This window comes from Pongo abelii, chromosome 5, assembly GCF_028885655.2.
Source record: "Pongo abelii isolate AG06213 chromosome 5, NHGRI_mPonAbe1-v2.0_pri, whole genome shotgun sequence".
In the NCBI taxonomy this organism is placed as follows: domain Eukaryota; kingdom Metazoa; phylum Chordata; class Mammalia; order Primates; family Hominidae; genus Pongo; species Pongo abelii.
In genome coordinates, this window is record NC_071990.2 from 47,499,168 (window position 1) to 47,513,830 (window position 14,663).

General features: G+C 40.7%; 1 protein-coding gene across 1 annotated transcript in view; it reads right to left on the reverse strand.

Moving 5' to 3' along the window:
* Positions 1–3,166: 3,166 nt before the first annotated feature.
* Positions 3,167–14,663, reverse strand: part of TNFRSF21 (TNF receptor superfamily member 21) — a 77,595-nt gene continuing 66,098 nt past the window's right edge. The window contains exons 5-6 of the mRNA XM_002816966.4: positions 6,760–6,988; positions 3,167–4,616 (exon numbers count right to left, since the gene is read on the reverse strand). Of these exons, the coding sequence (XP_002817012.2) occupies positions 4,387–4,616; positions 6,760–6,988 (459 nt within the window). The 3' untranslated portion in view covers positions 3,167–4,386. The remainder of the gene's footprint in view (positions 4,617–6,759; positions 6,989–14,663) is intronic.

The following is a 14,663-nucleotide window of genomic DNA, read 5'->3' on the forward strand; positions in this document are numbered from 1 at the left end:
TTCTCACTTGTAAGTGGAAGTTAAATGATGAGAACACATGGACACAAAGAGGGGAACAAGACACTGGGGCCTATTTGAGGTTGGATGGTGGCCGGGGATGAGGATCAGAAAAAAATAACTATTAGATACTAGGCTTAGTATACTATTTGGGTGACAAAATAATCTGTACAATAAACTCCTGTGACAAGAGTTTACACACACACACACACACACACACACACATATATATATACACACAACCTGCACACGGACCCCTGAACCTAAAGTAAACCTTTTTTTTTAAAGCTTACCCCCAAATGAAAAAAAATTTAAAAATTTAAAATTAAAAAAAAAAAAGTGCCATTGCCTGAGTCCTATCGTGATTCTGTCATTGTTGATCTTGTATATGGCCTGGGCATTGGGTCTCTCAAAGTTTTCCCGCTGATTTCAATGTGCAGTGACAATTAAGACCCACTACTGTAGAATTTGCCCAAGATTGTCTGGTTCTGGAAATCTCATTGGGTCATCAGAATTTGTTTACTTCTCTCACATGGAAGTGGTATAATCTCCCGTATTAGTGCTACCCTTTGCATGAAACTGAGGCATAACTGGCCTGTTTCAGGCTACCCAGTGTTATCTCATGACCGGGAGCATCCACATCACCCAGGAGCTTGTTAGAAATGCAGCCTCAGGCTGGGTGCGGTGGCTCACACCTGTAATCCCAGCACTTTGGGAGGCCGAGGCAGGCAAATCACGAGGTCAGGAGTTTGAGCCCAGCCTGGCCAACATAGTGAAACCCCGTCTCTACTAAAAATACAAAAAAAAGTAGCCAGATGTGGTGTCGGGCGCCTGTAGTCCCAGCTACTTGGGAGGCTGAGGCAGAATTGCTTGAATCTGGGAGGTGGAGGTTGCATTGAGCTGAGATCATTGCCGCTGCACTCCAGAGTGAGGGACTCCGTCTCAAAAAAAAAAAAAAGAAAGAAAGAAATGCAGCCTCAGCCCAGTCCCACAAAACAATTAAAACCGAATCTGCCTTTAAGATACCCAGGTGTTTCAGTTGCATATTCAAGTTTAGGGAGCACAACACAGTGGCCTCAAATTCTGCGTGCCTAACACAATGCTTCCTTGTATTATGGATACTGCCAGTCCTCATCCACAGTGGCAACGATCTAAAGCACTTTCTCTAAGTGTGGGAAACTCATTCTGGAATTCACCACAAACCTGAATTGAATTCTCCGAATCTGCCTTTTTAATTGACTGCTTATTCCCAGATGATTCTTATTTACATGAAAGTTTGAGAACCACTGATGCAGGCCCAACTTTTTCCCAGAGCAGGAATCATTCTCTTATTTGAAAAGCAGCTCAGTCTAATTGCACTTAGCCTACACCAGCCTAGAGGAAAGTATATTACCCTCTAGAGAAAAATACATCATCTCTTCCTTAGCCCTTCAAATAACTGAAGCTAATCTTTCCCCTGTTGCCTGGTCTTCATTGTCAGGCTTAGACTTGCCAACAGTTGCTCCTGATTCTGTTTCTTACTCTTCTTGGTATCCCCCTATGTCCCCCCCACACACTGGAAACCTTTCACTTCAGCCATACTCCTCAAAGTAAGACAGCCCAAAGCTAGAGGAAAGCTCTAAAGTGTGCCACACAGTATACAAATGACACTATCATCGGCTCTGATCAGAACTTCTTATTTTTTAATAATGCGGCTGGAGGTTCCATTCTTTTTAGAAAAGCTATATATCATGTTAGTTCAATATTAAGCTTTCATTTAACCACATCTCCTATGTTCCTTCCCCATGGATCATCAACACATGTCACCTCATTCCAATACTTTCACAAGTACTGACTGAACTTGCATGCAGGGCTTTACTTATAACCCAAATAAATTTAATCACTGTGATCTCTGCCCACTATTTCAGCCAACAAGGAATTTCCGGTCACTGGTCCTAAATACATGGAACAGTCAGTCTTGGATTCAGACAGTCAGAAAACATGGATTCAAGTCTGATCTCTACAACTTTGCTATAGGTCTTAGGCAAGTTCTTTAGCCTTTATAAGCCTGTCTTTTAATCTATAAAATGGACACAATAATAGTACCTACCTTATAGTTGTGAGGATTCAATAAGGTAATATAAAAATCACTTTGTAAAGTATAAACCTGTGTAAATGTGAGTTATTAATGAAAGCATCCCAAGACACAAGGTACAAATAACTCACAAACTTAACCATAATAACAATTCGTTCATTCTTTGTGTCTTCTACCCCCACATGAAATTAGTGGCAGTTCTGAGATCCTCTGAAATGCAAACTCTGTCTCCTCCACTACCATCTGTGACCCATTCTAGTTTGCTTTCCTTCCTGATAGAGTTCCTATCTTTTATTGACAAAAGGTGGGGAAACCTGGTGTAAGAACCCGTGTAATTAAATACCAGGATGGTTGTCTAGAAACCAACCATGTGGAAGTGGATGAAACCAGAAAAACCCTTTAATGTCGCTGACGTGGGTGTCCAAATGTTCAGGCAGGGCATCCACTTCGTTTCTCACTGAAAGAGGAACTTAAAATTGCTAAGGTTCTGGTTGTTGGAATTCTGTAGAGCCACGGGATGACATGCAATGGGAGACATGCAATGAATATGATATGATATATGATATGCTACAATATATTCTATCAACATGAGATCTCACCCTGCCTCAAGACCATGAAAGCCCTCTGAACTTATTCGGGAACAATGAGGTATCTACCCATTTCCTATAAGGACAATCTCAAAAACTGAATTCTCAGATTTAACCCAAAAGACTAGGAAATGCTTGGTAGTTTTCACTAAAGTCCTTCCCTACGAACCTCCAGGTACCTTTCCAAACACAAATCTATAAAACTGTAGAATACATTATAGCATATCATATATCATATCATATTCATTGCATGTCTCCCTTTGCTTGGGAACTGTGGCTCTATAGAATTCCAACAACCAGACCTTAGCAATTTTAAGTTCCTCTTTCAGTGAGAAACTGAAGTGGATGCCCTGCCTGAAATCTTTGCTAATTTCCAGGATTTACAGATTAGAATAGCTGAGGTTTTTAGAACACACATACTTTTGCAAAAGACTAATCCAAGACTCACAACTAGAGGACATGTACAAAGCAAGAAATTTAATGATTAAATACACTCGGACTACTTAAGTAACAAACACCTAATGTTTATTAATAAATTAGTACACTTGAAGGCATTTTTCTGATATCGGTCCTTCACCACTACCCACAAACCCCACCCACACAAAGGGAGTCCACGCCACCTTTGCACTGGAACCTGGCAACTGAGCATTAGAAGGTACATTTGTAAATGGGAGCATAGTTGCAAATATATCAGACAAGGGTTCTTACAGCTGCAGCCATTTTTAATTAAAGTAATTGGTGAAGGAATCCCACCAAGACCAAGGCCTTGAGAGCAGATTGGACCTATTGACTATGTGTATATGAAAAACAAGACATCTTTTAAAGCAAAGCTGGGCAAATTCTCTATGGAAAGGGTGCCACTGGCACTTGATTTTGACTTTCCAAAGTGCAGCAATGTGTTCCAGAACAGCTCAATTCCTAAAAGGTGAAGTTCAAGTTCTTTGGTGGCCCAGTTGCCAAGCCACTTAAATAGCAAATCCCGATGGCTTGAGGATTTCATTTCTCCAGCCCAGAGCATATTAGCATAAGAAGAGTACAAGTAATCAAGCATTCTACACGGTGTCCAGGTGAAAACCATACAATCAGCAATAGTGTGGTCAAGTTTCAGCCATGAACATGAACTATACAAGACATATTTAAAAGATAACTCAAAGTTGAATTGCATTACAGTAACTCAGTGGGGTCTTAAATTTTCTTAATCTTTAAGAAAATTTATAAGGGACAAAAAATAATAAAAATAGTAATAATATTTGTTTTTAAAAAGTAGGTATGAATGTTAAGAGACATAAAGACTGCTTATAGGATTCACAAGATGCCATTATACTTTTAAGAAGTTAAGAGCCTCACAATCCAGTGTGTGGGAAAAGTCACACTGCATTTATGATAAGTTAAGTAAATTTAAAGTGCACAGAATAATCTTGAAAATACACAAGAAGGCAAAATGGAGAAAATACGGAACTTAAAAAACTTTAGTGGTGGGTATTTCACAACAGTTACACCTTGCAAAGGCTTATAAACCAACTTCCCAGAAGAGTTATTAAAAAAAAAAGAGAGAGAGAGAGAGAGAGAAAGAAAGAACTCAAGCACTGGCCATATACTCTGTTACACACACACACACACACACACACACACCCCCCCCCCAAACAACACAAACCAGAAACAGAAGAAAATTAAAAAAACACCCTGCCACTAAATTGAGTAATTTCCAGAATGCAGTATCCCTATGTTCTACAGCAGGTCAGGAAGATGGCTATAAACAGAGTCCAGGAGGGTCTGGCTGGCTTCCTGGCTCTTGACTCCAATAATTTCGAATAGCCGGTCCAGTTTGTCCTCAGCCTGGGGAATCTCTTCAATCACCCGCAGCTCCTCAGGATTTAGAAAGTGGAGCATGTCATCAAAGATAGGCTGCAAGTCACAGGGGTCCAGGCGTACCTGCCGCAACACTGTGTCCTTCTTTTCTGCAGAGAAGAGAAGGAAGCAAAGACAGCTGTAAGGTGACTGTACTGGCAAGGCCTGGAGGAAGGAGAGCAGGGTACTAGAGAGAGAGACATCTATTTCCCCCCTCAGCCTATTATTCTCCATCCTCCATTACAGTGAGAGAGTGAGTGATCCTCTGGCACATTCGAAACAACACAAGAGTTTTTACTTGCATTGCACGTGTAAGATAGCAAACAAGACTTGCCTGGTAGAGATCAGACAAGGTCTTGCTTGAATGGCTTGCTGAGGTATCATTAATGTGACATTTGCTTAGACTTAAGTAACTTCTAAATTATTTTAGAATTCAGAAGGTGAATGGTGAGATACTTAAAGAAACCAAAGAAACAAAAACAAACAACTAAAAAACCTTTACTGCTTTCCCTATCTGTAATGTGTTTACTAAACTAAGATATACATAGGCCCACCCCTTTTCCAAATGATCAAAAATTCCAAGACAATGTAGTCTACTTATGTGACTTTCTGATTACATTGTAATATTTTAGAACTAAACTGCTGAGAGAGTAAAAGCACATAAATAAGAAAATATTATTTCTTCTCAGGTCATACCTAACATCGGGATGAGGAACTATAACTTTTATTACTATTATAAAGCACTTTTTCTAAAATATAATATATAACATAAAATATAAACTAAAATATAAATATTTTATGTAAATGTAAAATAGATTAATATAAATATATAAAGTATATAAATTATAAAGATGTAAATATAACATTTTATGAATACATAAAATACCAAATATAACCCTTTCACTAAAATATAACTGGAATTACCCAAAACTAGAAAATTTCTTTAAAAACTATCATAAATAGTGTATGCTAATTCCCTACCCTGATATTAAAAATTAAAAGTGGCAAATTCTTTGCCAAAACTACCAATCCATAATGTTTAAAATATTGGTATTTGCAATGTAGTTTAACAAAGTGAATTTTAGGGTATTTTTAAGTCACTAAAACCTGTAGTTTTCTTTTTTTTGAGACAAAGTTTTCCTCTTGTCACCCTGTCTGGAGTGCAGTGGCACGATCTCAGCTCACTGCAACCTCCGCCTCTCAGGGTCAAGTGATTCTTTTGCCTCAGCCTCCGAGTAGCTGGAACTACAGCGGGCTAATTTTTCTTTTTTTTTAGTAGAGATGGGGTTTCACCATGTTGGCCAGGCTCATCTCTAACTCCTGGCCTCAAGCGATCCGCCAACCTCGGCTTCCCAAAGTGTTGGGATTACAGGCGTGAGCCACCGTGCCCGGCTAGAACCACTTTATCAATGACGCTCAAGCTTGGACATTGTGCCTACCATATGGATATGGTGCCAGCCAGAGCCTGGGCTTATGAAGAGGCAAATGAGGCACTCACCCCTGGTGCAAAATTTAAGGTGGCACCAAAAAACTCAGTAGTCAAGTTATATTTCAATGAAATAGGTTTTTTTGGTTTAGGGTTTTTTTGTTTGTTTTTGAGACAGGGTCTTGCTCTGCTACCCAGGTAACAGAGTGGCACAAACTCCTGGGCTCAAGGGATCCTCCTGCCTTAGCCTCTGGAGCAGCTGGGACTACAGGTGCACACCACTATGCTTGGTTAATTTTTAATTTTTTTGTAGAGACCATGTCTTTCTTTGTTGCCTAGGTTGTTCTCGAACTCCTGGCTTCAAGTGATCCGCCCACCTCGGCCTTCCAAAGTGCTCGGATTACAGGCGCGAGCTGCTGCGCACGACCTAAAACCTGTACTTCTGACTCTCAAGTTAAGTTCAACTTTAAATCTTTGGATACAGCAAGCTTGGTAAATAATTTTCAAAAATCTTGCCAGATTACATTTTATCAGGCCTTCCCTGAAACACACATTTGATAGCATCATGAGGATAAAGGGTGGCCGATAGCTCTCCACTACGCAGTGTGAGCTGTAAAGATTTCGGAGGCGTGTCTTCGCCAGCCAATGGCAATGGCGAGGTTTCTCTCGGGCCAGCGTATCTTGAAGTTTTGGACTGGTCTTCCTGGGCAGGTAATTCAGATGACTCAACTCTCAACTACAACTGGACTGTGGACGGGGAGGGACAAATCCCAGGGGCTCTTTTGGGGGTTTAAGTGCGTGTGTGAGGTCTGCTGCGATGCCTGTACCTTTGGTAATAAAGGAACCGTTCCTGCTTAGCGCGGAGGAGCCGCTGGATGTAGAGTCACAGCGGAGAAGGGGCTCCGACTCATCCACGAAGAAGCCCTTGTTCTTGTCCTGTGGGGAAGACTCTACCGTCAGGAGAGCGGAATTCTCAAGTTTCGCGTTGGGGCTGGGGATGGGGCTCGGGCTAAGCGGGCTGGGGCTCACGGGGAGAGCCAGTTTGTCAGTTTCCAGCTGTAGGAGGGAAATTTTTTTTATTATTATATATAGAAAAAAAAAACAGTAAAACCAAAATCCCTCCTCAAAGGCTATTTTTTTTGTTCCATTTAATATTTTATATATAATCCTCCCATTTCAGTTGACGTTAACTTATTTATATGATTGCTAGACACACACACAGACTTTTAAACCCTTCAAAAATACAGTGAGGATATGCATGAGTACTAAAAACTGGGAGGCATATGAACCAAGCTATTATCTCAGGGGAGTAGAAGGGAACATGGGTGTAAGGAGAAAGATCCCCAATTTAAAATATAATTTTGTAGAGCTGAAAGGAGTCTTAGATATAATTTAGTACTATGAGCTGAATGAATTATGCCACCTCCATGTTGAAGCCCTGACCCCCAGTACTTCAGAATGTGACTACTGTGAGAGAGGGCCTTTAAAGAGGTAATTACAGTAAAATGAGGTCTTTAGGGTTGGCCACACTCCGATATAACTGGTGTCTTTAATAAAAAGAAGAGATGAGGACACAGACGCACACAGAGGGAAGACACAGTGAAGACATGGTGAGAAGGCAGCCATCTACAAGCCAAGAGAGAAACCTCAGAAGACACTTTGGTCTTGGCCTTCTGAGGCTCCAGAATTGTGAGAAGACCAATTTCTGTTGTTTAAGCCATGCAGTCTGCGGTCCTTTGTTACTGCAGCGCTTGCTGACTCTTACACTCAGCTTCACAGGGAAGGAAACTGGGGCCTGGAGAAGTGAAGTGACTCTCTTAACTAAGGGCCAACAGAGAAGTCACAGAACTAAAACTAGACCCCAGGTTTTCTGACTCCCATTTCAAACTAGCTCAGGAAAAAAACTGCTAAAATTAAGAATGAGAACAGGAGAAAATGAGAGGTGTCAGTGGCTGGGAGAAGAGAGTGATGACCGAAAGGATAGAACAGAGACTGTGAAGATTGCATTCTGGAGTGGGGAGGTCAGACAGACAATAACAAACACACAAGATGGTTTCAGATAAAGATGGTGAGCCTCACCATCACTCTGGCTGGTGGGTAGAGAATGGATTTTAGGGAGGCAAGAATCAAAGTAGGGAGAGCAGTTAGGACACTCCTACAGAGGCTACATACAGTATGAATGTGGCTTGTACTGGGGGTGTACAGTGGACACAGGGGGAAGTGATAGGTGATGTGACCTCATTTTACCAGTAAAGTGACTGGGGCCCAAAGAGGGCACACAGCTACTGGGAGAAAGCCAGTGCTCAACTCAGGCCTGCTTGACATCTCTATTTGGCCCTTTCATTTGAGAAAACACATCAGAACTCTGGCAGGCACTTGTGGCCTCTCCTAGTAATTGACTTTATCTTTTTATTGGCTCTTCCGGCATGGATAAAAAAACCTGGGAGCCAGCTGGCCAGATCACACAGAGCAGGGTTCAGGGAATGATGGGCACTCTCCCCAAGCTGTTAATCACCACTCCTTAGAATCCTCATCCCTTCACTCACACACTTCAAGTAAAATGTTTTCAAGCTCTTCAACGAAGATGTTGATATTTCAAAGTATTACACGGGATAGTTATATAAGGCACAAAGCAAACACAACTGCTTCTTTTACAAATTTTAAGGCCTGAGAAATTCTTGCAACTGATTGCAGATTGTGAAGATAACTGATTACGGCACAAGTCTAATGTTCCAACAGCGTTTTTTCCTCTGAACCACCACTCACACCCTGCTGCTGCTTCCAGGGCAAGTTTCAGACTTGGGAAACATGCATACCTAGCAGTCCCTTTCTGATCTACAGACAGATGTTACGTATATGCTTGTAAAATGTTAATTCCATAGGCCCTGGCGCGTGCCCCTCCTCCTTGAAAATGCACATGGCCATTCACGCCAACACACTTTTTTAATTCACTCAGTTAGACCAAGAACACTTGTCTACATCCTAGTTCTCAGGGACAATACATTGGAAGACATGGTCAGTCAATATAGTACACTGTTCCTGCTTAAAAGGAAATTTCCACCCACAAATCACATGCCAACGAACTAAAAAGTCCACCCACCTGTTTCCTAAATTCATTTGAAAACTTGAAATGTTTAATTTTCCCCCCAATTTCACCAAAAGGTCCTATTAGTAAAACTTGAGCACATGATTTCCAACATAATTGGAAAGACAGAATGCTGAACTGATGCTCTCCTGTAATTAACAATGAGTCAGGTGAATATGAAAATGCCCCTACAAATGGTATTAGCATCACAACAGAGCTAACAATCATCATTAAAGCCAGAGACCATTTAAAAATCATCTTTCTAGAAAATCTACGCAGTTACTAACTATAAGTATCTCTTACTTTGTGCAACAGTAGCTGGTTGCATTCTGACTTCATCTAAAGTTGTTTTCTTCCCAAAAGAAAAAAAAATGCTCATAGAAATTTCTTTCCGTGCTTTACCATAATATATATAATATCCATCAAAGCTGGTTTGCAGTACTGCTACCGTACTAGGCATTGTGTTACTTCTGCTTTCTAATCAGAACAGTGAGTCATCAGAATATGTGGAATAAATTAATTCCTTGTTTTATTAATTCTGAAAGTTCATGGCTCAGTATTCTGAGTTTATAGCCAATGAAGAACACCTACAATAAGATTTAGATACTAAAGAGAAAACAAATACTCTAAACAAGAAAGCCGTATTTCCAGAGAAGAGGATCCTCTTATAAAAACTTTGAGCATAAACTTACCAAGATACTCATAAAATAAAATAATTTATTTCCTAAGATTCTTTGAGCTTTTCAAATTCTCTATAAAGATATATTAGGCTGGGCGCGGTGACTCACACCTATTTTTTTTTTGTTGTTCCATTTAATATTTTATATATACATCCTCCCATTTCAATTGGCCATAACCAGTTGACCTATAATACTAGCACTTTGGGAGGCCAAGGTGGGTGGATCACTTGAGGTCAGGAGTTCAAGACAAGCCTGGGCAACATGGTGAAACCCTGTCTCCACTAAAAATACAAAAATGAGCCAGGCGTGGTGGCAGGCGCCTGTAATCCCAACTACTTGGTAGTCTGAGGCAGGAGAATTGCTTGAACCAGGGAGGTGGAGGTTGCAGTGAGCCGAGATCGTGCCACTGCACTCCAGCCTGGACGACAGAGTAAGACCTGTCTCAAAAAAAAGAAAGAAAAAAAGATATATTAACTTTTACAGCTAGAAAATCAATAAATGTTGTTTATAAAAGCAGTCACCACCGATAAGTATATTTTCCTTCCTCTACCTTGAAAATGTTGTGGCTGCAGCAGCTCTTATTTATATGGGTAGCCAAGAAACAGGGTAGCAGGAAGATTATCAATGTGGCTGAGCTCCTGTCTATACTTTTGTGAAATGTTCATGGACATGGCATTCATATATGCCCTAACTTATTTCAATAAAGCAGATATTAAGAAAACGTGGCCTGTAAAGGCAGTGTATCTGTCACTTATTTGAAGCTCCTTTGGAGAAACTTGAAAACTACAGTTCTTTTTGCCTACTGCCATGACATAATCCTAACTTGGAAGACTCACGTGAGAAATGAGGTGGGGACAGTAAATAGACCAAAATGGTAGGGGGCATGGAGTGCTCCCAAAGCAGCCCAAAAGAGAACAATTCTATTTTGTGAACTTCAAGAGCGTGGCATTTCTTTCAGCCAAACAAGTTCCAAATGTCCTTCTGATTAGTTTCCATGCAAACACGCTTAGTCCTTCCAGATACTTATTAGTCCAAACTGATAAGGGAAGAAAGATAAATGGTTCAACTTACTCAAGGCTGAGTCACACCTAAAGCTCTGCTGCTGACCTAACAATTTTCCTTTCCGAGCACCTCTACCACTGAGTACAAGGAACCATCCAAATGGATTAGGTAAACAGACTACTGCTTTGGGAATCTGGACATCTCTGGGCTACTGAGTTTGGTAGCAGTGTTTATGAGAATAATGATTTAACTTGTATCTGGATTGTACCACAATGAACCATGACTGTCATCATTGCCCTTCCCCATTTCCAGCTGTGCCCTTGCCAACCCTACATTCCCGCACCAACCAGACTTCTAAAAAACTGAAGTACCCACTCTGGGTGCTTAACCAAATCAAAATTGGAAACTGAGGCCGGGCGCAGAGGCTTACACCTGTAATCTCAACACTTTGGGAGGCCAAATGGGCAGATCACTGTAGGTCAGGAGTTCAAGACCAGCCTGGTCAACACAGCGAAACCCTGTCTCTACTAAAACTACAAAAATTAGCCGGGCATGGTGGCACATGCCTGTAATCCCAGCTGCTCAGGAGGCTGAGGCAGGAGAATCGCTTGAACCCAGGAGGTTGCAGTGAGGCGAGATTGCGCCACTGCACTCCAGCCTGGGCGACAGAGCAAGACTCCATCTCAAAAAAAAAAAAAAGGAAACTGAAGCTCAAAAATAATTCTCCACTTCTAATATCAAACTGAAAAATCACTTCCCTGTTGACTGGCCTTTCCTGAGATGACACACTGGTGGAGGATGCAGTATTCCCCTAGCCCCGGGGATGGCAGAGCCATGGATGGTAAAGGAAAATCCTTCCAAGTTTTATTCATGACAAGGGTGGTAGATAAATGAAATAAGATTTTGAGGCAGCAAGATCTGGCAGCATTCCTGAGTAGACTCTGAGAGCAGGAATAGGCGAGAACTCCAGCCTCAACTGCCATCTGTGTGGCATGTACTTCATGTTCCCCATAGTCAGCTCCCAAAAATCAAAGTCATGAAAATCCTGGAAAAAGCATTGCAAGAAAAGAGAGAAGACATAACAATAACTAGCTGTGTGGCACTAGGAAAACCACTTCCCTCATCAGACCTGTGGTCTCACTTCTAACCTAAATAGGTTAGACCAGGTCACTTCTGTGTTCCTTTCATTCAAATTATGTCTTATTTATTGCTTGTCTTGCTGTTGCTATTTCATTCTCCTCATGCCCTAATCCCCCACTCCAATTCTCTTTCCCCTTCCAAGTTACCCCCAACTGAACTACCTACTCAACGAAAGTTTACCACAAAGTTATTTTCAATTACTACCCAATTACAATCTCCCTGTGATTGCACAATCTGTTTTCATAAAACTAATTAATGACTTTGATGCATCAGTGACCCCCTGAAATGAAGCATTAATTGCCCAGCCTGGATGCTCTTTGCCAGCCTGCTAAAATGGTTCAATTTAACCCCTTGGCTCCTGACACTACCCAGTTCAATACCACCAGGCCCCTTTTCCCTAATATAACTAGATATGCCTGATAGTCCCCAGCAGAAAGCTCCTTACAGTAAAGTCACTGTTTTGATTTAATTTTCCCTCCAGACCTCATTCAACACTTAGAAAGAAGGAAGAGTTCTATGTTACATTTGTGAAAATCTCTATCACTTTAATAATGGTTTTTAAAAGCCCATTTGCTAAATCTAACTGAAACTTACCGCTTTTCCATATGAGGTAACAAAAAGAGACCTGAAGAAATAAGCCATTGCCAATACTGTGCTAGGTGATTCAGCAGAAAATATCTGTGATTCGTTTGCTGCTAAGGAAGTTGTATCAGCCCCATTTTACAGATGAGGAAACTGAGGCTCTAAGAGGTAATAACTTGCCCCAAGCCATAGAACCAGGATTCAAGACCAAGTCTGTCTAGTTTCAAAGTTACCCTCTTTGCTGCCACTTCCCTGTCTAGATCCCACAGCATTTAGAGCAAATTGACAAACCCTGTAAACTGATTATAAGCGATCACATGACCACAAGGCATTGCCCGAGCCCCTCCGCCAGAGTGAAGGGAGTAGAGGTGAGATCTGCAAGTACCTGGGACTCAATGGCAGACTTATACTCCAGCTGGATGACCGCCCTAAGATAAATATGAGAGATTCTGTAAATACCATATACCTCAACTGTAGCCAATAACTTTGTTTTCTATTGAAAATATTTCAGATCCCAACAGACCAGTGGCTGGTTAAAAAAACAAACAAACAAATTCAATTTCTACTAAAGGTTTATCTCAAAGGAATTCTAGTCGCAAATAAATATAAAATTACAACTATTTAAGAATTATGATATTATCTCAAGCCTGTTTCCCCTGCTCTCCCAGCTGCCCACATAATCAAAATCAAATTAGATTTCAAGACCTTCTATAGGCCTATACAGGCATATAAGATTGGGCTCTGGGAGGAAAAAAAGGCAAATTTTCTTTGCCAGAAAAGTATTTCTTGATATCTGAATCTATGTGGTCTTTAGAGAAGAGGAATTCAGATAATAAGAAATGCTTTCTTATTCAAATCTATGTGGTTCCAGGATTTCAGATATAAATGAGGGTTCATATAATGAGGTTACCAGCCTGATCACAAAACAATTTATCTGAATCTATTCAATTCCTAAGTTCGGACACTGTAGAATACTTGTATATAATGATTTCTCCCTTAAAAAATGAAAACAAATACATCACCCTAAAAAAAAAAGTTTCAGATGATGAGAGGCAATGATTTTAAAATTATTCTTCTGAGTGTGAATTCTTGTTCAATTCAATCCAGAGTAAGGGGTCTTGGCAAGTAGAACCCAAATATACCCAAATTTTTTTTGCAAACAAAAATCTTAAGAGGCAAATGGAAAAATGCTGATTTCTAAATGCTTGAAAGAAGGATTATCAGTTATAAGAAATTTAGAGAAAGTCTTCGAAATGGGACTATGGACTGGAAACGTATACATACATAGATAAAGCAAATATGCCAAAATGTGAATAACTATTGAATCTAGATGGCAGATTTATTATTTTTGTACTGTGCTTCCAAATTTTCTTTGCTTTGTACGTCTTCTCTTAAAATGTTATTTTAAAAAATTAAAGAGAAGGGCCAAGAGTCAAGTAACTTTAAGACAAAAATTCCCCAAACTTTTCCTGGGCTTCTGATTGTTGAGTTAAAACCTCTTGTTTTCTTTCCTTCTTTCTTCTTCTCCTGCACAGCCCAGACTTTAGTACATGAAGCAAGGAGGTGCTTCCATTGCATAAGTAGGGAACAGCACCAACACTTAAATCTAAATTGTCAATTGCCAAGTGGACGGCGAGGGCCATCTGCTGTCTAGAGCTCCCTGGGATCACTGGATGTCATGGGATGGAAGAAGGAACAGGAGCACAACACCAAGATGTTCTGCTCAGCTTCCTTGGGAACCCCCAAGCCAGACCACAGAGATGGCATAGGTGAGTGAACTTTAAGCTGGGAGCCAATGCAGAGCCTGCAGAACAAATTCACCCACCATCAGGGGAGTCTCAGGATTAACCTGGCCAAAAAAATGCCAAAACCACTGGGGAATTATTTTAAAAAACACTCCCACTCACCCTAGATCTGTTTAAGCACAGAATAATGAAAAGGTTTTGTTTCAACTGCAACCTTACTTAAGGCATATGAAGTTAGACTAGGTTAGCTGGTCACGGTGGGTTTCTCGCTTAAATACCCCAAACTCAAATCAAGGTAGTTGGCTATAATTTTCTGTATATACCTCGTCTTAGAATTCTCATCACTTCTAAGAGTTAATTTCAAAATTGAGCACCAAAGTCTATAAATCCACCCCCATTTAAGTCAAAGTGTCAATAGCCAATCCTTGCCCTAAGCAAGAGAGCTGTGCCTTTCCTGTATGTACAGGAGAAAAGCCACAACACAACAAATAGTGCTG